We start from the raw sequence: 25039 nt of genomic DNA on the forward strand, positions 1-25039 counted from the left end.
CATATATGTGAAGAGGGAGGAAGGGAGAAAGAGAGACTATCTGTTCATTTTAATCCATGAACATTAAAGAGAAAATCCTGGATTTCTTTCTTAACCAGATTCAGTGGTAGCCATGGGGTAAAGAGACTTAACTGTAACGTTAACCCACAACAAGGCAGGATGTCAGAATGAAAGAATCTGGCGGGCCACACTAAGGAATTCTATATACTCCACTTCTCATTCATAATATTCATTAAAGGATATGATGGACTGAGGATTGTGGTATTAATTGAACCATCCTTTTTTAGCGGGAGGGCAAGTCACAGTCAACAATTTTTTTCTTTGGGTAGTGGTCAAGATTACAATGCAACCAAGATACAATCAGTAATTGGCTTTCTAACATAACATCCTTCAATTATTTGGCACATGGTGAGTGTTTGTTGAATATGATTCAATTTAATTAGTAGTAGAATTGAAAGGAACAGTTTTATCAGGACAAGCGTGATGAAGGAACATGTAAATCAGAAATCACTAGGTCTTAAGATAGGGGCTAACGAAAGGTAAAATTAGGGGTTAGATGCAATAGTTTGTTACTAGACCAGTAACAGCATATCAGCATAGATAGACTATAAGAAATACAAGGATGTTTTTGTGCTTTCATGCTGGACCATATGAAGTGTTTTACCTTCCAGTTTCTTTGGTAGTATCCCCCTTCCTCAACCTGAAGAGCTCTTGTTATCTCTGCCCTCATTCCTATGGATGTAGAAACTCTACAAAGATTCTTAGATAGTGAAAACCTTCTTTGAAATTCCTCTGCCCAAATAAGATGATTTACATTCTGAATGATCGTTTCCAGTATCTCTTATAATATGAATTGTGCTTACCCAAAATTTCTTTGGTAAGGCATATGACATTATATTTTTCAAACTCTGTATGCTTTTCATAGGGATGTTATAAAGAATCAATCAATCATAAATTTTCTGCTTATTTATATGGAGAATACAAGTGTGCCCTTTGTGTTTTAGAAGCATGTGAAATTATTTAATGGAGAATGAAATGTATGATCAATTTTATTATGACTTCTATTATATAACTCTTGCTTTCTGTTTAAGGCACTCCATCAGTATTTGGTCTGTAAGAAATCAATGTGAAAAAATTTTAGAAAAAAATCCAATAAGCCATAAGTCCCATTTCATAGATTATTCATATAAGAAAAGTCTAGAAAGCTTCACCTTTGTGGGGGATGTCAAAAGTATGATCCTTCAGAGAAACAGAAATGGTTAAGGATATTCTTAGAAACATTATCAATTTAAGGAACAAGATGAAAATGCTATTGATGGTATGAAAGGGAAAATGACATGGTGTATAGAAAAATGGATGTAATTAGGAAGGCTTGGGTTCACATGCTGCCTCTAAACCTTGTGAGCTATACGTCACTTTAGAAATATCACAAGATTTTGCAAAGCTTCAGTTGTCTCTTTTGCAAAATGGGAATGATGATGCCATCAATAGGTACTCTACAGAGCTTTTATAAGGCTAAAATAAGATAATATACATTAAAGGACTTTGTAAAGTCTTGCCTCCACTCTTCAGGACAGACTACCATGTTAATCCTGTAGCTTTTATGTGTACTAGAGAAAGCTCTCATTGTAGGTACCATAGTGAATTCAAAGATAAATAATCTGGTTAATTTGATAGAGTACCATAAAGCAATTTCCAAAATGTCTATGTCCCATATATGCTTCAAAGTATATGTAGGTTTTTCTACTTTTCACATAAAGACAGATCAAAACAATTGAAGAAGTATAAATAGGTCATTGGTAGGCTGAGCCAATATGATAAAAATGACAATTCTACCCTAATAATATAATCTTTATTTATTCAGTATCATACCAAGCAAACTATCAAATAATATTTTAGTAGAGCTAAAAAGTTATGAAAACATCTGGAAGAATAAAAGATCAAGAATATCAAGGGAATCAATGGAAAAAAATGTGAAAGAAGGCAGCTTGGCAGTTCCAGACTCCAAACTATATTACAAAGTGGTAATCATCAAAACAATCTGGTACTGGATTAGAAATAGAGTGGTGGATCAATAGAATAGATTAGGCACATAATATACTGTAGTAAATGATAATAGTGTTTTAGTATTTGATGAATCCAAACATGAGAACTTACTGTTTGACAAAAAGTACTGGGAAAACTGGAAAGCAGATTGGCAGAAACTTGACATATATCAACATCCTGCACCATATACCAAGATAAGGTAGAAATGGATAAATGATTAAGTGTGATAGAATAAATAAATTAGGGGAGCATGGAAAAATTTACTTCCCATTTCCATCATAAGGGAAGAATTAGTGACCAAAGAAGAAAAAGAGAACATTATAAGATATAAAATGGATAATTTTGATTTCATCAAATTAAAAAAAAACTTTTGAACAAACTAATGAAGCCAAAATTAGAATAAAAACATGAAAGTGGGAACTTTTTGCAGCAATTTTTTTTCTGATAAAGGTCTCATTTCTCAATTATATAGGGAAGTGAACAAAATTTATAAAAGTAGGAGTAGAAGAGTTCCAGGGAACTCATGATAGAAGAGGATCTCCAAATCCAAGAAAAAAAAAAAGAACTGTAGAGTATAGATGCTGAATGAACCATACTATTTCTTTTGTTTTTGGTGCTCTTGTTTTTTTTTTTTTCTATTTTGAGGTTTTTCATCATTGCTCTGATTTTTTCTCTTATAACAGGACTAATGCAGAAATAGGATTAATGTTATTATGTGTATATATATGTGTATATATCTATATCTATATCTAAAGGAAAAAAAAGAAAATTACTGTCAATTAGATTAGAAAAATGTAAAGTAAAGCAACCCTTTACTAGACCATAAAGCTATCAGACTGACTAATGTGACAGAAAAGGAAATACTGAAGGGTATTTGGAAAAATTGGGACACTAATACATTCTTGGTAAAGTTGTAAACTAGTCCAAGCATTCTAGAGAACAATTTGAATCTACATCCACAGGATATAAAACTGTGCATACTACTTGACTCAGAAGTACAACTACTAGGTCTGTATTCCAAAGAGATCAAAGAAAAGGGAAAAGGACCCATTTCTACAAAAATATTTATAGTGGCGCTCTTTGTGTTGGCAATGAATCAGAAATTGAGGAGATACCCATCAATTGGGGAATTGCTGAACAAGTTGTGTCTTATGATTCTGTTGGAATACTATTGCACTATAATAAATGAGGAACAGGATGGTTTGAGGGGGAAAAAAGCACCTGGGAAGACTTATATGAACTTGTGAAAAGTGAAGTAAGTAGAACCAGGAGAACATTATACACAGTAACAGGAATATTGTAAGGATGATCACCTGTGAAAGACTTAGCTACTCTAATCAAGACAATGACCCAAGGCAATTCCAAATAATCCATAATGAACAATTCTATCTTTTTCCAGAAAGAGAGAGAGAGAGAGAGAGAGAGAGAGAGAGAGAGAGAGAGAGAGAGAGAGAGAACTGATGAACTCTGAGTACAGATTGAAGCATACTATTTTTAAAAATTCCTTTATCTTTATTGTTTTATTTGTGTTTTCTTTTTCAACATGGCTAATATGGAAATAAATATGTTTTGCATGACCTCACATGCACAAATGAAATCAAATTGCTTTCCTTTTCAAGTAGATGTGAGGGGAGGAGGGAAGGGATTTGGAACTCAAAATCTAAAAAAGGATTGTTAATTTTTTACATGAATTTGCAATACATGTAATAAAATTGCAATGATTGGAATGACGCCACCTGCTGGAGACTTACTGTAGAAAAGTTCCGCCATGAAAGGAAGGTCTTTGAGGGCAAGAACATGCGTCTTTTCTTTGGCATCAGGAAGTGATGTTGGCTAGTGGGAGGAAGAAGGAAGAGACTGGTGCTCTTTCTCTCTTTCATTTCCTGAGGACGCTGGTGGAGAAGGGAGCTAGAAATGCGCTCTCCCTTTAATAGATAGGAATCTAGGCCTTTTCTGCTCTCTTTACCAAATTCTTATTCTCCTTAATAAATGCTTAAAAGTCTAACTCTTGCTAAAGCTTATGATTTATTGGCGACCACTCATTAGATCTTTTAGATAGTTTAGTTAGAATTTTAGCCCTTAACAAAATAAATAAAATAATACAAATAAAACAAAGCATTTGTATGCTTTCTGAGGTCAAGGACTATCTTTTGCCTCTCTTTATATCCCCAATGTCATATGGTAGGTGCTTAAGAAATATTTATTGATTGATTGAATGGATAAGCATTGTTTCATTCAAATATTTTAGAGGGAATTCAATAGTGGAAGATGATGGCATTTTCACCACAGGCTTTCATATAAAATTATCTGTATATGTGCCTGAATTAAAGCAAGCATAGACCAGATTTTTGAGGTTCTTTTCATATTTTGGCAGTGTAGACACCCTAAAATGGTAAACAAGTGAGAAATTCCTAAGTCTGGCAAAGATCTTTCAGTATGCTTTACTTATTTGATATAAATTACAGAACCTTGTCAATTTTTTTCTAATATAAAACCCCTCACTACCTTCCATAATAAACACTTTATCTACCTGAAGATCACAGTTAACCCAGTGAACAGGAGATTCCTATTCTTTTATAAATAATTTCTGAGAGTGAGTTGTAGCTAAATATATGCCTTTTTCTCTGTCAGGTTTTCTAGAAAAGCATGATGATAGAAAATATGATATGGATTTGTACTCCACCTGAAAAGGCATGATGTCTCAGGCAAATTTTCTAAACTCTGAGTCTCCGCTGCAAATGTTAAAAGGGGATCTTAATATTCAACCTTTACAGAATTGTGGTGAACAAATAATTTTATAAATACCAAAGCATTATATTAATGTACTATTTATTTCTATTACTACCAGGCTTCAAGTTTTGAAAAAGTGTTTTCTTCACATAGTCCCACAAATTGTTATTTTATTATGAGCATAATCAAACATTAAGAGATTGTTATTTGGGGGCAGCTAGGTGGTGCAGTGGATAGAGCACTGGCTCTGGAGTCAGGAGTACCTGAGTTCAAATCCGGCCTCAGACACATAACATTTACTAGCTGTGTGACCCTGGGCAAGTCACTTGACCCCAATTGCCTCACTTAAAAAAAAAAACTGTAAAAAAAAAAAAAAGATTGTTATTTGTCAATGATCATAAATCTCTTTTAGGGTCTGAGGTGGGAGACAAACCAAGACCTTCCTAACCCCAGAGTTAGGCCTTTATGTATTGTGGCCAAGTGGTGTTTTCTATAGACTCCAATATTCCATTGACTCTGTATCAATGTCCATACACTCTCCATTGATGCAGATCACAACCTGTCCTACTCTGTCAGTCCTTTTCCTGAGGTTATTAAAGGAACTGTGCAATTTTCACAAGATAATCCATTCCACCCTCTTCTTCCCTTTCTGTTTTGGGCCCAACTTATTGTTCTTTTGCAGCATCAGACCCAAATATGTGTATTTAAGGATGAAATCTTTCCAATGACATAGCAGAGTATAGACAATGCAGATTTTTCATTCATCGGCTTGGCTGTTTCTGTGTGGATAGTCAGGCCAGACTCATTTGAGTGATTGTTTTGATGGATCTTATTTAGGAAGCTTTTCTGTGTTCCAGTTCCTGATTTACTGAGCATAAAACCATTTGTAAAAAGAAGCATATAGAGCCACTTTCCATGTATTGGGAACCCTGCTTTCATTTGGATTGAGCTTTAGACCCTACTTGATGGGCCTCACTTGATATTAATTGATTGGATAATCATTTGACACAATTATCCATCTGGTTATAACTTAAGGACTCTTGTAAAGATTTTCACATATGTATTGGAGACATTTTGTTGAAGGAAGGCCTTCCTTTAAGGAAGGATTGAATTCCTCTGAATCAAAAGCTTTTTGTAGTCAACATACACTGAGCACAATGGGATTTTATATTCTCTATACCTGCCAGTCAATTAAATGATTATAAAGATATTATTCCCAATGGACTATACTTTTTCAAAGCTGGCTTCTTTTCTTTTAATACCTTCACCAAGTATAACCTTGCTCTCTGTGTAGATTATCCTCATGAAAATTTGAATAGGAAAATAGCCACAAGAGTAGGTAATTATTAATGCTGTGAGATTTAAAATTGGATATATGAGCATTAAACTTCCCCTTTAACTTTTCCCTTATATATCTCCCAGACCACTAAGAAAAAGAAGCCTCTGAGCTTTAATCAGTGAGGGATTAGTTTTTATTGTTTGGGAATTAATAAGACAACAAAAGGTGATACCAATTAGGGAAATAGGAAAGTAGAAATACAAATGAATAATCTAAGATCTAAGCTTAGTCTATATTCCTTTATAAAACTCACCGAATCCCAAACTGCCTGCCAGGCCAAGAACCAGCACCGAACACCAACCGTGCTGCCATGGCTAAGCTGAAAAGCCAGAAAGACCGAACTTCCATTCTACCCTCAGTTTTAAGCTGGCGTCCTGGAAGTTCTTTGCAGTCTCCACCCCAAAAAGGAGGTTCTTCAAAAGCTGCTTTAGTAGCATGTGCTCAACTCCCAAATGATTCAGCTAAAACTTCCGTTTTTTACCATAATACTCTTTCAGTAACTTTCTTTTTTTTTGCATGTCATTTTAAGGTCTGAAATACCCCCAACCATCCATGACATTGGTTCTCTCCTTCTTTTAAATATCTTGTGAATTTATCCCTTAAAATCCTTTATCCCTTAAGTTCCTTAAAGCATTTTCACCTTCATGTACTTCATCTGTATATACATGTTTGACAACAATGGCTTCTCCTATCCCCCCCACCCCCTGGTCCCCGCTTCTGGGTTATTTTCACCTCCTCATGGTGCATTTCTAGAACTGTGATGTTAGAATCCAAAAAGAAATGCTCCTCCTTGATTGTGAACAGCGTTTGTTACAACAGTCTTTAGAGAACTTTAGAATTTTTCATGTTTGTTATCTTCCTTCTAACTTCATACTTAAATCCCCTCAGAACGGTTTTGCTAAATCAAATCTTTCTTCTAATGCATCTTGCTGCTTTCTGAAAAATGCTGTTCCTAATTTTCATTCATCCTTCTCCATAAGATTTCACAAACACTTTTGTACTCTAAAATTGGCTGCCATATTTCTGTATTTTGAAAGGAGATCAAGTAACTGCTTGATGATGCAGCTTCATGGTTCTTCTAGTCTCCTCAATACAGAAATGTATTTATATGTTAAACTTCTTTAGGAAATTGTTATAGTCATTATTGATATCCATAAGGCAGATAGGCAATTCATTGGATAAAGACCCTGAAATTAGGAAGACTGGGGCTCACATCCTGCCTTAAACACTTACTAGCTGTGAGTCCCTGATCAAGTCGCTTAACCTCTGCCTCATTTTACTAATATGTAAAATGAGGTCAATAATGGTTCTTTCTTCTTAGGGTTTTGAAGATAAAATGAACTAATATTTTTGAAATTTTGCAAACCTTGAAGTGCCATATAAATACTCACTGTTGTTTCTTTATCCATTTCCCATTGAGAGGTCATCTATAGCTCATTAAAATAGACCAGGTTGGACTCATTTTTGTTATATGCCTTATAGGAGTTTTCTCCTTTTAATGATTACATTTTATTTTTAGTTTAACAAGTTGCCATTGTGATGGCACAGACATCTCATGTAGGGATCAATCCCACATTAGCTAAACATTCTTTCCTGTTTGCTAAAATAGAATTAATTTCATTTTGATGACTGTTTTGGGTTATATGCCATGCTTTGTGCCTACCAATTTTCTTTTCTAAGAAAGTAGTCTTTATATATACTGTAAACATGTAGTTTCTGGATAATATGCACATTTTTGGCCACTCTCTTTTCTTACTCAGGAGCCATATCTTCTTCCCCCCCCCCTCTGTTCACCCCTTGGCCTACCTTTGCATCAAAGTTATCAAGTAATAAAATACAGAAATATTGATTTACTTTCAAAGATCTTCATTAGTTTTAATATAATTTCTCTCTCTCCTCAATGTCTGAGAGCAATATTGGCACATAAAGTATAATTATTTTAATGGTTATATTTTTTGCAGTAATTTATCATGAATACTGCATGCAAGATTTTCAGATGTCCTTTCAAATGATGTTTATTGTTCTACAAATGATATTTTTCACTAACTTCATCAACTAATATGTTTGCCACTCAATGGAAAACCTAAGAGTAAGGCTTCTACTTAACATCAATTTTCTTTTCTCTTCTGGTTTTATTTTTAGGTTACATAACAATAGATAACATTCAGTCCCTCCACAGTCATTTACATATCCATCTGTTGGTCATTAAGTAAGGTTCTTATGTTTAGTGGACAGAACAAAGAGCTAAGCTATGATTCTCTGAGAAGGCGCTTAATAGAACTGAGAAACATGTTGCATTTTTATGTGTTTCATGGGTTGTCATTGTCAAAGAATTCATCACCAAGAGGGCAGTCTAGTGGTGATGAGCCTCACTGAATTTAGCTAGTTCTTTGGAAACATAAATAATCTGTAGCCAGGATCATATGTAAAGTCTTGTTTTCCCAGTGCAGTCAAACTTGTCAGAGTTTGTGGCTCACTTCTATAGTCTTTAAGAACCCAGAATTACTTCACACTAACATAAGATATTAGAGTGAGACTTTTGTTATTATATGTATCATGATTATTATAATTAATTATATCCATATGAGTAGTATCATAAATTATTATCACAATTTATGAGTTAGAAGGTAACTGATGGTGTCAAAACTTGCAAGCAACACAAAACTGAGTGTGAACCCAAGCAGATTAAAGTGTAATTGGGAAATGTTTAACAAAATAAAAAATTACAAGTTAGATAATGTTAATTTGTGGTTTTATAGTCAATATGCAGCTAATAGATATCTGTTTCTATTTGAGTTTGACTCCACTAATCACTTGGACAGCAAGGAGGTCAAATCAGTCAATAATTAAAGAAATTAATTTGGGCTGTTCACTGGAGGGTCAAATATTGAAGCTGAAGAATAAACACTTTGGCCACATAATGATAAGATGGGACTCATTGGACCTTGATGTTGGGAAAGATTGAAAGCAAAAGGAAAAGAGTATGGCAGAGGATGAAATGGATAGATAATATTATGGAAACAATGAACATGAAGTTGGACAGACTTTGAGAAATAGTAGAGGATAGAAGGGCCTTGAGTGCTATAGTCTATGGTGTCATGATGAGTCAGACATGACTGAACAACTAAACAATCACTGAGCCAACTGCCACATCATACATAGGAGGAAAATGAGGCCCAACATTTTAATTGGATTGACCAGGTACTCTATAGAGTAATAACTTACAATTATATAGCATTTGAACATTTTAAAAGTTATTTCTATACAAAATCCCTTTGAGATACACATGAAGATTAGTATTACTTTTTTGGGGGGAGGAGTGGGGCAATGAGGGTTAAATGACTTGCCCAGGATCACACAGCTAGTAAGTGTCAAGTGTCTGAGGCCAGATTTGAACTCAGGTTCTACTGAATCCAGGGCTGTGCTTTATCCACTGTGCCACCTAGCTGCCCCCAATAGTATTACATTTTAAATATCATTTTAATAGATGAGAAAGCTGAAACTCTGAGGTGATAAGTGATATGCTAGTAAGCATCTGACATGAGATATAAATCCAGTGTTCTTTAAATACAGGATTGTCTCCAACCTTAGGTAAGCTGATTTAAGCCAGTGTCTTGGACCAAGCCAGCCAATACTTTTTAAGGAATGTAAAGTAAGTGGATTCAGGGAAAGTCTGATGTAAACTGAGATCTACACTCCATCTCTGAGGCCCCTTGACATTTGAATCAAGTCGCCTTTGCTTGTATGTTCATGGGCCGTGTAAGTGGTGTGTGTGTCTTTCTAGAATTATAGACTTTCTAGAGCTCATGTACAGAAATGCAACAGAATGTGGGATGTAAGTAAGCAATGATGGAGGTTTAAAGTGGTTAAGTCTTGCCTAAAGCTGCCATTCTCAATTGTACCAGCTGAATTTACTTTAGGTTTCCTAACTTAACACACTAGTGTCAAATGGTGGGCATCAGGCACACACAATATGTGATCAGCTGTCCTGGTCTGACAACTTATTTTCTGTTTTATTTGAGCTTCTGAGTTTGCTACAAGACTGACTCATAGACAACAAAATCAGGACATTTGAAGAACATCTAGGCCCAAACTTTCATTTTTAAGTTGTAAAAATGGAGGTCAAGAATGGGCAAGTGACTTTCCCAAGGTGATGGAGGTCTGAGGTGTCAGACCTGGGATGCAAATCCAGGACCTCTGACTCCAAATCCAGAAGCAAACTTGGGAAACTATGGTCCATAGATGTTGTGTAATTGGCTCAAGGTCACATTAGCAGGGCTAGAAAGCAGATATCCCTATTTCTTATCAGGGTTCTTCTCATTAAACTATACTGGTTCTTATTCTAAATGTGATAGATTGAAAAATCTCTTTTACCATATGTGTGGATTGCATAAGAAATCATTTATCTGATTCACCTGAGATGAGTAAGTGTTCTTGTAGTAAACTCATCATCATTTTAAGCTTAGCAATCATACTTTACCCAAGGCCAGATGCTCACTGTAACATGATCCACTATTTGTGAAATTCAATATATGTCTCTCTTAGACCAAATCTAAGAAGAACTGTGTCTCAGGAGAATATCTCCATTGAACTATATCTCTAATTGTCCCTGTGGAGAGCTTTATAACCAATTTCTAATGTATTTCACAAATAAAATACTATCAGTATTGTAAAATGATTGCTATACTTTATTTTTATCTCACCTTCAATTCCAAATATATCCTTACCCCCTTCCCTATCCATAGAGCCATCGATTCTAACAAAAACAAAAATTAAACAAATTTTAAAAAGAAAGTGGAAGAAAGTTCAGTAAAACCAGTGTATCAATCAGGGTTTACAGCTTAGGTAGTACTCCACACCCAAATTCTTTCACCTCTGCAAACAAAGGAAGGAGGTGCATTTTCTCAACTCTTTCTCAAGGTTAAGCTCCTTGTTCATTAAATTTACAGAGGCTGCAGTTTTGTTTTGGTTCTGGTTATTTCCATTGGCATTATTTATAATTACTGTGGATTTTGTTCCCTCAGTTTTTTTTCTCTCTGCATTATTTCATGTAAGCCTCCCCATGCTTCTCTTAATTCTTCCTATTTGTTATGTCTTGTATTACTATTCTTTTGCATTCATGTACCACAAATTATTCAGCTCTTTTTCTGATCTATAGACTTCAACTTTGGTTTCTAGTTCCTTGCTACCATAAGACAAAGAGCACTATGTAAATGAAAATATTTTTGCTAGCATCATATAGTGGAAAGAGCATTATGTTTGGAGTCTGTGAGCTAGAAATTTAGTTCAATTTCTGCCACTTATAAGCTGTGTGACCTTGTGAAAAAAATAAAGATATTCATCTAGACAGACACTCCACCTCTAAATCTGTGATCCTATGGTCTGTGCAGGGGAAACAGCACCCCTTTCTACTCTATCATATCTGTTATCATGGATCAAGATAGTTTGTTGTGTCAAATCTGACATTTTAAAGTTTGACCTAAATTTCATGATGTAAGGAAGGGTGTTGCAGGGGAATTTCAGTAGTTTTCATCCCCCTTCTTGGCTCCATCTGGTGGTAGGAACTAATGATATTGAATAGCATTTATTTGCATACCATAACTTAGTATCCTTGCTGGGGACTTCACTACTTCACTACCTACTGTATATCACTTTTAAAAGTAAACTAACCTTACCTAGTGGTATGATGGAGTTTTGTTTGCCTTTGATTTATCAGTATTTTGATGTACCTGTTTCTCAGATGTTTCATTTACTAACTCTGGGTTTTACATAAGTCATTTGGCATCCCTTAGATAGAACTTACTATTATGTAAAATAGGAGTGGAATGGAATAGTTTTAAGGAAAGCCCATTTTAAACTGTAAAGTAGTATATAGATGTGAGGTATTATTGTTATCTTCTGTACACCTCTGTCTTCACCATATATCTGCTACATGAATAAATGTTGAATGAAAGTTTTCATTGGCCATATTTCCAGTTCTCCTTAATACTTTGTACCCAAAGTAGTAATTTACTCAATGGTAATTTGATACTTTTGTTTCTTTAAAGCTTATGGAGTAACTAATTAATTCAGCAGGGTCTGGTTCAATATGCTTGTTTTTTGGGGTTTTTTGGTTTTGTTTGTTTGTTTGTTTTTGTTTTTGTTTTTTGGTGAGGCAATTGGGGTTAAGTCACTTGCCCAGGGTCACACAGCTAGTAAGTGTTAAGTTTCTGAGGTCAAATTTGAACTCAGGTCCTCCTGAAACCAGGGTCAGTGCTCTATCCACTTTGCCAACTAGCTGCCCCTCAATATGCTTTTAACCATATTTAACAATAGTTTTGTTGAATACAATTTATTCTGTGCTTACATTCTGGAAAATTTAGGCAGTGTTTTCTATTTTTTTTTTTTTACATTTTTGACAAATGCGTATTATAACACTACAAATATGGTGTCATTTATTTTTTATAATAAATATTTTTATTTATAGTCTTGAATTCCAAATTTTATCCTTCCTTCCCTCTCCTTGAGACAGTAAGCAATCAGAAATGGGTTATACATCTGCAGTTATGTTAAACATTGCCATTTGAGTCATTTTGTACAAGAAAACTTGAATATGCCATGTGTCATTTAAAGTTATATTCAGCTGGCAGCTAGGTGGCACAGTGGATAAAGCACTGGCCCTGGATTCAGGAGGACCTGAGTTCAAATCCAGCCTCAGACACTTGACACTTACTAGCTGTGTGACCCTGGGCAAGTCACTTAACCTTCATTGCCCCACAAAAAACAAACAAAAACAATAAAGTTATATTCAGTTGATATAAATCAAGAAATACCTTGAAGGAGAAATAGAGCAGTCTGAAGACAAAGAATGTGAATGTCTTTAAAAATCAAATCTCATGTTGTTTTTTTTCTTTCTCTCTTAATAGAGGTGAAATGGTTCTATCTTCTTCTGGTGCTACAGGCGTTCTCATTGGCTATTGTCCCCAGAAAGATGCCTTGGATGAATTTCTTACTGGCTGGGAACATCTTTATTATTACTGCAGCCTGCGTGGAATTCCCAAACAGGAAATCCATAGGGTAAGCATCCTTTGAGAAAAGAAAAGTTAATGAAGGCATCATGGGCCTTCTTAAATTCACAGTTGAATTTTATTTTGTTGCTGAAACCATCTGCTGAAGATGAAAAATTTCCATGTTAAAAATCAATAAAAATACATGTCTGTGTTTGGCCACATCCTCATACATATCGATGTACATTGTGGAGATGATGGGTGATTTGGTAGTATATATGCCGGCATGCAGTGTATATAATGGAAAAGAGTGCTGGCTTTGGAGTCAAAAGTCCCTGATTGAAGTCCTGGCACTGACGCTTACCTGTGTGACTTTGGGCAAGTCACTTCCTTTTTCTGCACCTCAGTTCCCCCACTTGTAAAATGAGTGGCTTAAACTATATGATCTCTAGGTTTCTTTCTGGATCTATTGTTTTGTTATTCAGTTATGAAAGGTAGAAATCAATTTGAATACTAAAGACAAGAATGGGGATGGAGGTGAGATTGTTGATAAAACATCCTGGTGTCTGGAGTGACAGCTTCTTGACTCTCTTCCTTTCTCTGTAGCCCCAGGGGAATGATGAGCAAGAAACTTTTGGACTGCATGTCACTCAGTGTCTGAGAGAGAGTGGGAGGTGGGTAGGTGTGAAAAGGAACCTCCATCTCTGTATTTCTGTCTGCTCACCGGTGCTCACTAGAGTAGAACAGAATAGACAGCCCTGACTGATGAGTCAGAAAAAGGTTTTAACAGGAAACTCCTGGAATGACAGTTGTTTAAGACTTACTTTCATCTCTTCCATTACCTCTGTGGTTAAGAGTTCTGCATGTTTCTTAGACTTATGGGAAATTCTCAGTGTAAAGAAGCATGAGGCAGAGCATTCCCAATTAAAATGTGGAGAAAACCAGAACATCTTCAGGCTCACAAATGTCAAAGGAACAGCCTTCTGTTCTCTGACCAGGATAATGAATTCCTTGTATTTTCTTTGTGAGGGTTCAGACTCCATTGCTCAATCACATTAAAATAAAACAAAACATAACAAAATAGAAAAAAAACAACAACCCCCAAACTTGAAATAGAACTAGGACAGATTTAGTCCTTGGATGGAAACACTACAATTCCTACCGTCTTCCACTTTGATAAAGCAAGGACAACTGAACACTCCCATACGTTCAATATTGCCTCCTACTTTAAATATCTGTTTAATATTCAGGGCTAATCTTCTGGAAAGTCTTTCATTACATGTTTATTGTTGTCAGCCCCTCTTATTATCTTTTGATTAAGGAAGTCAGATGTTCTGCAAACAGAATGAGCAGGTCCTTTTGTTGTAAGAAAAATATATTAGGAGATAATTGTTACTACATTAAGCCTTGGTGATTACTTCCTGTCACCACTACCAAATGACAGTTCTGTTAATCACCTTATAGCATAGCTTTATTGTAGAATACACCTAATAAAATTTTTATTGAATAGTAACTAGAAACTGGCTTCATCCAAAGCTCATAAAACAGCAAATGAATTTTTTTCAGGCCATATTCCTACCTGTTCATATATTATTTTCATAAATCATCAGATGGTAGGAATTATCCCTCCAGGAGATTATATTAAATAAAATTAAAAAAATAAATAATAGAATTTTTGTACTATAAGAGACCTGAGAGTTGTTAGATCAACTATTTCCATACACTCATCTCAAAGATGGTTAAACTGAGTTTCAGCAAAGGTTGTGCTACAGAATTGATGAACCTTTTGAAATTATGTAGTACACATTTTGATGGACTTGGTTGGAACATTTGGATGCCAGTCTAGGTAGAATATATAACATGTGATAGAAAATAATGTGAAATTAGTTTGGGGCAATAGGTTGGCTCCTGACTATGAAGATCATGTAAATAACACATGCAAGAAATAATGAGGGCCTGAACTAGTGTAGTGGCTATGAGAGTGGAGAGAAATAGACAGATATGAGGGATGTTTTAAAGGCAGAAATCACAGAAATTGGCAGCTGGTGGCTATAATTTGGGTGGAGAGGCAACATTTTAGGATAATGTCAAGGTTTTATTTTATTTTATTCTTTTCAGGGCAATGAGGGTTAAGTGACTTGCCCAGGGTCACACAACTAGTAACTGTCAAGTGTCTGAGGCTGGACTTGAACTCAGGTCGTCCTGAATCCAGAGCTGGTGCTTTATCCACTGCGCCACCTAGCTGCCTGCCCCCTTATATCAAGGTTCTAAATCTGAGTTACTATAAGGAGGAATAAGGAGGGAGAGGAAAATTGGTTACTAAGTCAATGAGACAGTGGCAGTCTTCGAGGGTGACAGATAATCTTGGAGTACGGAGATGAGGCCCAGAATTATAAAAGGAAAGTCGAGAAGAGAGCGGATGCTACTTCTTGAAAGATTTGTGTGGGGAGTGATGGGGATAAGAGGAGACAACTAGATACCCAAAGTCTTGGAAACAGGAGAGGTTCTTTCCTGCTGTTTCCAAAAATCATTCCCAAGTTTCCCCCATCTTTAAGATGTATCACCTTGATATCAAGCTATTGCTTATAATTCCCTATCCTTACTTTTCTATGCTAGATTCAAAGAGAATATATATATATACATACACATACACACATATATATACATACTTACATATATACACACATATACACATATATGTATACATACTTATACACATATATATACATATATGTATACATACCTACATATACACATGTATACATACTTACATATATGCACACATATGTATACATACTTACATATACACACACACATATATACACATATATGTATACATACTTATATATATATATATAAATGTATGTTGCTTCTGCTTTTTCTTCACCCTCTAGATATTCAGATTTCTCAAAGTTTAACACCAAACATAATGCTTTGCATGTAGTAGGCACTTAATAAATGCGTGATTGATTGAGTTGATTTGGGCAGAAGAAGCAAAGGAAAAGGCACACCCCAACCTCTAGATTGCTTAGGATCTCCTGATAAAAGATAAAGGAAACCCAGGCAGCTCTTCTAAAATTTGCCATTTTTTCTCCTTCTTGATCATCTGGCCTGTTACTCTTTAATCAATGCTTGGTCATTTCCTGAGACATTAACCTTGACAGAATGATGTAACCAAGGTTGCTTGTTTGTTTTTCCTTTTCTACACCAAGTCTGTAGCAGGGTCTGGAAAATACACCTACTCAGATTGAAAATAATTTATCAACCAGAATGTGATTAGTAACAGAGAATGAAAGGGCTGTTTAATGGACAAAATTGTCCCTGAGGACTGAGGCAACCTAAGAGAATGAGTGTGGACATGTACTTGAAAAGTTGGCAGTTTTTTGCAGAAGAATAGTGTTTGACCTTGGAGAGGTCACAGGATGTTTTAATAGTTCCTCTTTCCAGAGGAGAAAGGGGTCCAAATTGTTTTGTTTACAATGTCAAGGTACTGTTAGAAAAATGCTTGTTATATGATGTACTGCTAAGCATGAATGTCGACTATACATTGGTTACCATTATATTTTTCTCCACCTGTGTGTGTTTAAATTTTATTTGCACCATATCACAGTTTGTCCTGATTTACATCTTTCCTGTCATTTTGAGTGAGAGTCATATGGTAAATAAGAAGAGAGATCTGTACTGATACAAGGTCCCATGGAGAATGAGAGAAAGAGGGAGGGAGAGAAGGAGAGAGAGACAGAGATAGAGAGACAGAGACAGAGAGACAGAGATAGAGAGACAGAGACAGAGAGACGGACAGAGACAGAGACAGACAGACAGACAGAGACAGAGAGGAGAGAGATAGACAGACAGACAAGAGAGGCAGGGAGAGAGACAGACAGACATTAGATCAGTTATTTGGCTACAGTTTCTATCATATCTGTCGTTCATAATTTTGATCTAAAAGAAATTCATATTTTGTGGAGGTAATTTGGGTCAACTCAACATTCAAGATACTGTGTTAGGTATTGGTGTATTGGTGATGCAAAGATACAAATGACATGGTCACTGTCATGAAGAAGCTTACATTTCAATAGAGGGAATATGATATGCCCAAAGTTAAGTATAATAAAAATGAGGGTATTTGGTCGGGAGTAGTGGAGGATTCCAAATAAAAATATTTCAGGGAAATTTGAGAAGAGAAGCTATCTAGTACAATGTGTAGCTTCAATGAGTAGATGGCACTAGGAATATATCAGTATTAAACAACACAGCAATGAGCAAATATTTACTGGGTGCCTATATGATGCATTACCATGTAGTTTTCTTGGAAAAGTAAAAAAAAAAACCCACCATACCATGTGTGATTTAAGAAGAGAAAGAGGGAACTGGAATACATTGAATGTTGAACATATTTACCAATTTAAGGGTCCATTTTTGGCATCTCTGTTGGTTCTAAGACAAAATATAAAACAGATAAAAAATTGTCCTCTAAAGTTTTCTTTCCTTCCAGTAGCCTAAGGAATAGGGCTTGTTCTCACTTGACAAGGTTGTAATAATTAATTAATCTGATAACTAATCAATGCCATTCAGTAAATGGGATAAGGAAGAGGTACAATTCCATTTCTTGTACCACCTCCTTCACAATACACAAAATGCTTTTGAGCCTATTCTCTCTAAGCAATATATGCATATTGTAATAGTGACCTTCCAGAGACAAGATACCCATCTTTATTTTCAAATCTAAGGATAATCTTTTATGATAGGGATTTCAGGCCAGGTGGTAAGTTATGGCAGCACCACATTGGACTGATGGGGGAATTCTTTTAAGGCAGAACTTTGTGTCATTGCTCAAACCATACCATGAGGCTCAACTTGTGGGAGCATCCCTGTGTAGCTTAATTGTAAGGAACTTTCATGGTTTTGATTACATGTGAAACTAGCAGTGATTGCTACCCATACTCACAGTGACATCTCTGCAGGGTTTTCAATAAAGTATCACAACTGTTTAGGGGGTAGTCTATCCATAATATGCTTCCTAGGGATTTCTTTGATAGGAAATACATAAAACAGCATAAACAGAGGTTATATTATAGAGTTCTGGCTTTCAATTTATATGAGAGCAAGAAATAGATATTATATATCCCTTACTTCCTCCATTAAGATACTATTCCATTGCTGCTTGAAGAGAGAACGTTTTCAAAAGTTCTCAAAGTCTATGAGAAGAAGCACAAGCCTGGCAGGTCCTTCCAAGTACAAGCCTAGGGATAGATTGTACATCCCCTTTCAGAAGATGAGAGTGGCTAAGCCTAGAGAAGTTAATCACTTGGTTTGCTAGAGAATGAGGAAAATTTTAGTTCACAGACACTCTGGATGAATTGTCTACTAAAGAATAGAGACATTGTGACCTGAGTTGGTGGAGGTGGTGCTCACATCGACATAACCATGGATTGTTACAGAAGGTCCTGTGGCATTGTTTTCTATTCAACTGTGTGTTTTTTTTTTTAACCACCAAATTTCTTATCATTTTGCCTTTTATTTTTAGGACTACTGTGGCCTTCTTATGATAAACATATCTCATAATCAAAGGATTTCCCTTCCTTTCTGGCACAACACAATCTAGGTGATATCCCTGAGCCCCAGCTTCTCAGGCAGAGTGTTTTTCATTATCCATGACAGTAAACTATATGTCAGGAAACGTAGCAAACTGGGATTTTCTTGTTAAAGCTACTTCAATTCTGGTGGCTTTCTGAAAAGAGTTCTCAGAGCACTAAGGAATCCAATACATTTGTGCCTCGGACCATCAGTTCTTAGGTCCTTGCCTGGCTCCTTTCCTTAACTTGGGATTCCCTGAAAAACAGTTTAAAGAGATTCTCTTTTGTAAGGTCATATGTTTCTGCATGCGAGAGAATTTGACCACCTACTTTTTGAAGATAATAAATGACAGTGATATCAATATTTATTTCCTTCTTAAATCTATGAAACTGACTATGATTCTCCTGCCTAATAATTTCTATCATTTGCATACTTAGTATGAACAATCCACCCTAGAAAGCTCATCGATTTATTTTATTTTATAATGAGGAAGGAACATAATGCACATGATTCAGTCTTTTAAAATAAAGTTAGTTGTTATTAATAAGAGATGAACAGAAAAAGACTATAATATAGAATGATTTAAAAGGGGAGAAGAGAGAAAAGGGAATACATATTTATTAAATGTCTGCTACATGTCAGGCATTATGCTGAGTGCCTTACAAATATTATATCATTTGATCTTCATGATAACCCTGGGAGAGGAGTTATGATTCCTATTTTTCTATAAAGTGAATAGAGACCAACAGCAGTTAAGTGACATATCTAGGATCACGCAGATATTAAAGGTCTGAGGATGGGTTTTAAATCTGGTCTTTCTGACTCCAGACAATATTTAATCTAATATGCCACTTAAGTGTCCTGTAAAGAAACCTCCTGAAAAAAAATAGGATTCCTATGAACAAGAAACTTCAAGTACAAGAATAATGATAATGATGAGGATTTATATCTATATAGCTGTATCTATCTATGTAGTATGTATATATATTTATATATACATATATTAAAATGACATGTGTTTCTATATTCTAAATATCATGTTCAAATGAGCATTTTTTCTTTTCTTTTTTTCATTTAATAGAATTTTCTTTTTTCTAATTATGTATAAAGACAATTTTCAAACTTTACTTTTTGAGAGATTTTGAGTACCAAATATTTCTTCCTCCCTCATCCCCAAGATAGCAAGCAATCTGATATAGGTTATACATGTGCAATCATGCAAATATATTTCCACATTAGTCATGTGAAAGAAGAAAAAGAAAAAAGGAAATAAACACAAAATGAAAATAGTATGCTCCAGTCTGCATTCAGACTCCATAGTTCTTTCTCTGGATGGGGATAGCATTTTCCATCATGAGTATCTTGGAAATGTCTTGGATCAGTGTATTGCTGACAAGAGTCAAGTTAATCATAGTTGATTTCACACATTACTATTACTGTACATAATTCAACAAGCATTTTTAAGCACCTACTATGTGCCAAACACTATGCTAAGTGTTGGGGATACAAAGAAAGGCAAAGAATAGTCCATGACCTCGGGGAGTTCACATATGCACTGAAACATATATATGTACATGCATATACATTGTATGTTTTTATCTCTATTTATAGGTTGAAGTCTATATTATATGCACATAGATTATAAAGGTGGTAGTGGTGACACTGTTTAGAAGATTAGTCTCTTTACTACAACTGTCAGAGAGCTCTTTTTCCCCCAAAGACAAGTTGTGAACTGCACAGATGAGTTGAATAACTTACTGTGCAGTTCAACCATTCCTTAGTTGGGAGAAGGGGAATGAAAAAAGAATAGATTTGAATAGCACTGTGAACCCTAAGGAAGGGTTTTTTCAATCTGATCACAAGGAGACTATTATCATTGTAGACAATGTTACATGCACAACATCATTTTCTTAAGACTTTTCTGCTACACTGAGAGAAGTGGAAGTAAGGTCCCTGAGACAAGTTTGCTGCAGTAAAAGATAAGATTCTCTCAACAGAGAATTTAGATGGCAATAACTCAATTAGGGAGCAATAGGAGAAAGCCCTGTAAAGGTTTTTAACACTGGGATTACAAGCAACTTGCTGAGAGCTTGTGGCCAGGCATTTGCATCTTTAAAATTTTAAGATGTATCATGGTGAGAGACAGCAAAAGTTCCTTGAGAGCAAAAAAGGTAATATAGGTATATAATTACCTATTGATAATCAAATCTTAGCCAGGGAAGTACATGGCTTCATGACTTGCAAATCTTAATTTATATTGTTTTCTCCTTTGTATAATTTTATGTGGCTGTTTTAAAATATACTTTAAAATAAAATTATATGTTGTAGAAACTTTTTTCAATAAACTGTATAATCCTTTACTGAAAGAATATACCTTTAACTCATATAAGACACAGAAAAAGTGCTCGACTTATGAACTACAAATTTTGGATATTAATTCTATCTCAGCAATGTGTCACCATGACCTGAAAAAATAAATTAATCTCTCTAAGCCTCAGTCTCTTCATCTATAAAATTTAAATAATGATATTCTGCCTATTTATTGGCATTTTTTTCTTCTTTAGTGTTTGGATCATGCTGGGAAACTAGGTGGTACAATAGATAGAATGGTAGCCCAGGAGTCAGGAAGACCTAAGTTCAAATCTGTCCTCAGACACTTCCTAGTTATGTGATCCTGGCAAATCATTTAACTTTTATTTGCCTCAATTTCCTCCACTGTAAAATGGAGATAACAGCAACACCTACCTCTCAGGATCAAATGGGATAATATTTGTAAAGTACTTAACATACATCCGATGTAAATGTTTATTCCTTTCCCCTATTACTCCTTCATAACCTAGAACAAGAAGTGACCTCTGGAATTATCTAGGACAACTTCCTGATTTTAGATGGGACCACTCATCCCCAGAGAGAATAAATCACTTTCCCTTTACCTCTCTTAATTTATCTTCAATGTCCTTTTTGAGCACTTCTATGGCCTGAGACCAATTCATATTTTTCTTGGAAGCTTTGAATGTAGGAGCCCTGATGTTGCTATTCTCTTCTGAGGGTAGAATTTGATCTTTCTTGTCACTAAAGAAACTTTCTATGGTCTGCATCTTTCTCTGTCTGCTCATTTTTCCTGCTAATACCTATCTTGACTTTTATCTCCTTTTTTGTTTTTGTTTTTGCGGGGCAATTGGGGTTAAGTGACTTGCCCAGGGTCACACAGCTAGTAAGTGTCAAGTGTCTGAGGCCAGATTTGAACTCAGGTACTCCTGAATCCAAGGCCAGTGCTTTATCCACTGCACCACCTAGCCACCCCGTTTTATCTCCTTCTTAAAGTGGGGCACTGCTTCTAGGCTATACTGTACCAAGCTTCAGGGAGTTCAAGGTGCTGTGATTTAAAGAGGGCAGGTTCTTCACTCTCCTGGCCTGTGCTCTGGCCTGTAAATAACCTCAAGCCTACTTGCTATTCAACCAGGCAACACAATTTTGTTTGCTGTTGTTGATAGCATCAGCAAGCCTGGATCCCTCCCCTACCTAGGTCACTGCCATTCAAGATTGCTTCTTGGTTCTCAGCTTGGGTAAAACAACTGAATTCTGCCTCAGTTTCAGCAGAGACCTCCGTAATCTCCCCCCAGCCAACCACTCAACCTCTCACCAGACTGTGAACTTAATTCCAGAAGATGCTGGCACTTTAGCCAGTTCAGAGGCTCCAGGGGTAAATTTCTCTGGCATGGCCTGCTTGGGGTTGGATCTGTGTTGGTTTGGCTGGGTCTGGACAGTTAGCTTGGGGCTGGATCTGTGTCAGCATGACCACAGGATTGGGTGGCACAGTAGACCCCTCTTGCTGACCTTCTAAGCCATCTTTGGCTGGAAAATTATCTCATCCAGTCCTTTTTATGGGTTTTGCTGCTCCGGGAATTGTCTTATGGCATTATTTGGAGATTTTTGCTGTGATTGTGTCAGGAACTCCAAGAGTAACTGCCTTTCCTCCATCACTTTGGCTCCACCCCCCACCACATAAATCACTTTCCCAAGGTAGAATTTGAACCTAGGGCCACGTTGCATTCTACTATGACTGTAATGGGATAATGTATTTAAAAATAATTTGAATTAAGTGCCTTTAAAAGAGCAGTGTGGTTCCTAAGGAAGGGTTTTTAAAAAATTTATGTTGATAGAGCAAAGAGACTACAACAATCAGTTTCTATTGGTTTGAAAAGGAAATACGATCAAATAGGTATCTCTTTTTTAAAGTGTTATGCTTTTTAAATTTTTTTTTTTTTGCAGGGCAATGAGGCTTAAGTGCCTTGCCCAGGGTCACATAGCTAGTAAGTGTCAAGTGTCTGAGGTCAGATTTGAACTCAGGTCCTCCTGAATCCAGGGTGGGTGCTTTATCCATTGCTCAACCTAGTTGCCCCCTAGGTATAACTTTCTACTTGGGAAAGTAGCTGGTCTTATTCTCTCACTTAAAGAAATATATGACTGCAGGTATTTAAATTGTTTTCCAGGAAATCCCAATTTGAAGCTAAGCAACCATGTACCAGCTAATCCATTTGTTGTCTGCTCACAGACTAATTGGGCAACTTTTCTTTTTCTTTGATTTCCTTGCAGACTCACTGGGATAGGAATAACATTCAAATAGGGAAGAATCCGTGTGATTACTCATTTTACATTAAAAAGTAGGATAGGGGCAGCTAGGTGGTGCAGTAGATAGAGCACCGGCCCTGGAGCAGGAGGACCTGAGTTCAAATCCGACCTCAGACACTTAACACTTACTAGCTGTGTGACCCTAGGCAAGTCACATAACCCCAATTGCCTCGCCCCCCCCCCCAAAAAAAGTAGGATAGTTTAAACATGATACGTGTTACAACAGGAGAGGGCATGTACATGCCCCTCTCACTTTGCCTCAATGCAGAGGAGGACACCAATGAAAATTTAAAATAGCAACAAAATCATTTAGCTTTGTTATTGACTTCATCTAATCAATCATTTAAGAAACATTGATTAAGGGCTTATGATATACCATAATATCTAACACATGTCATGTGTTAGGTCATTTTGCTGTAATTATGTACAAAGACAAAACAATCCTTGACCTAAAGTAGCTTATATTCTACTTGATAGAAATAGCATGTAAACAGATAAGAATATTACAAATATATTCTTCAACGTCTTGATTTATGGCAAGATTCAATGAAAAGTTTTATCTTTTAGATCAAATCCTTACTAAAGTTACCTGTATTTTTTTAAAGTTGTGAGCAGATGACCAAGTTACCTGAACAATAAACTATGACCACTGAATATCAGTGAACAGTTTTCATTTAAACATAAACACCGTTTTCAACAGTTAATCAGACATTCCTTTAATGATGTAAATAATTATTAGTATATCCCATGGTAATTAAGCATAAACTCCAAAGCCATTCAGAGCAATAAGAATCATTTGCATCATTTTTGAGCAGTGGATTGAATCCTTATTATGGTCAGGTTGAAGAAGGGAGAGAAGGGAGCAGGAAGATTTAAAGTTTCTAGACCAATCTCTGGCCTGATGAAGCCATGAGACTGATCTCTATCCATCCCTTCCATCAGGTCTAATCTTAGTGAAAGGCTATGCTCCATATTAAGCAGATTCAGTACCAGGACCCAGTGCCTTTCCCGTTCAAGTCCATCAACAAGGGGGATTAAGTAAAATCAGATATCTAGGGACTCCTAAATCACCTGAATTATGGCTATATATTATTCAGTCTTCAGGGAAGAAATGAAAGCAAGATAGCTGACCCTAGAAACTTAATAAGAAAAGTCTTCATATAGTATATGTACATATTTTATTATTAGGATACCTGACCCTCTGGCCATAGCTCAGGGAAATTGTTTTTCTTTTACTTCAAATATAAGGATAGAGAAATAGATTCCAGAGTGCACTGTAACTTGCTATATGTGTGAGAATAAGAATCATTTATCACTTTCACAGGTTATTATGAGAGGGTCAGATTAAAAAAAATAGGTAAAAATATGGTTTAGGTCTTAGTTGTTATTGTTAATAATGCACAGAAACTTCTGGGACAGGCTGCTCAAAGGGTGTCCAAAGGGTTGGGCCAAAGGAGCAGGACTCATCAACAGTGTTTCTAGCACAGTGTAAACATGTGGCTCATTCCATGTTAGTGTTTAGCACTAAGAATGTGGAAGCAGGGGGAAGCATCAGGGTTAATTTAAGGGAGGGACGTAAGTCATATCCTAGGCAGGGTGTACTCTGCCCTCCTAGAAACCAAAGTAGATGTTTTAACCTTTGTTAAGTCCCTCCTGATCCTCAACCTAATCTTGAGGTATGACTGAGTTGGGCCTGTAGTAATGCATAACACAAATAGTATGCTGCAAA

General features: G+C 36.0%; 1 protein-coding gene across 1 annotated transcript in view; it reads left to right on the forward strand.

Moving 5' to 3' along the window:
• Positions 1 to 25039, forward strand: part of ABCA13 (ATP binding cassette subfamily A member 13) — a 506393-nt gene that overhangs the window by 437590 nt on the left and 43764 nt on the right. The window contains exon 55 of the mRNA XM_044001141.1: positions 13021 to 13171. Coding sequence (XP_043857076.1) covers positions 13021 to 13171 — 151 coding nt within the window. The remainder of the gene's footprint in view (positions 1 to 13020; positions 13172 to 25039) is intronic.

This window comes from Dromiciops gliroides, chromosome 1, assembly GCF_019393635.1.
Source record: "Dromiciops gliroides isolate mDroGli1 chromosome 1, mDroGli1.pri, whole genome shotgun sequence".
In the NCBI taxonomy this organism is placed as follows: Eukaryota; Metazoa; Chordata; class Mammalia; order Microbiotheria; family Microbiotheriidae; genus Dromiciops; species Dromiciops gliroides.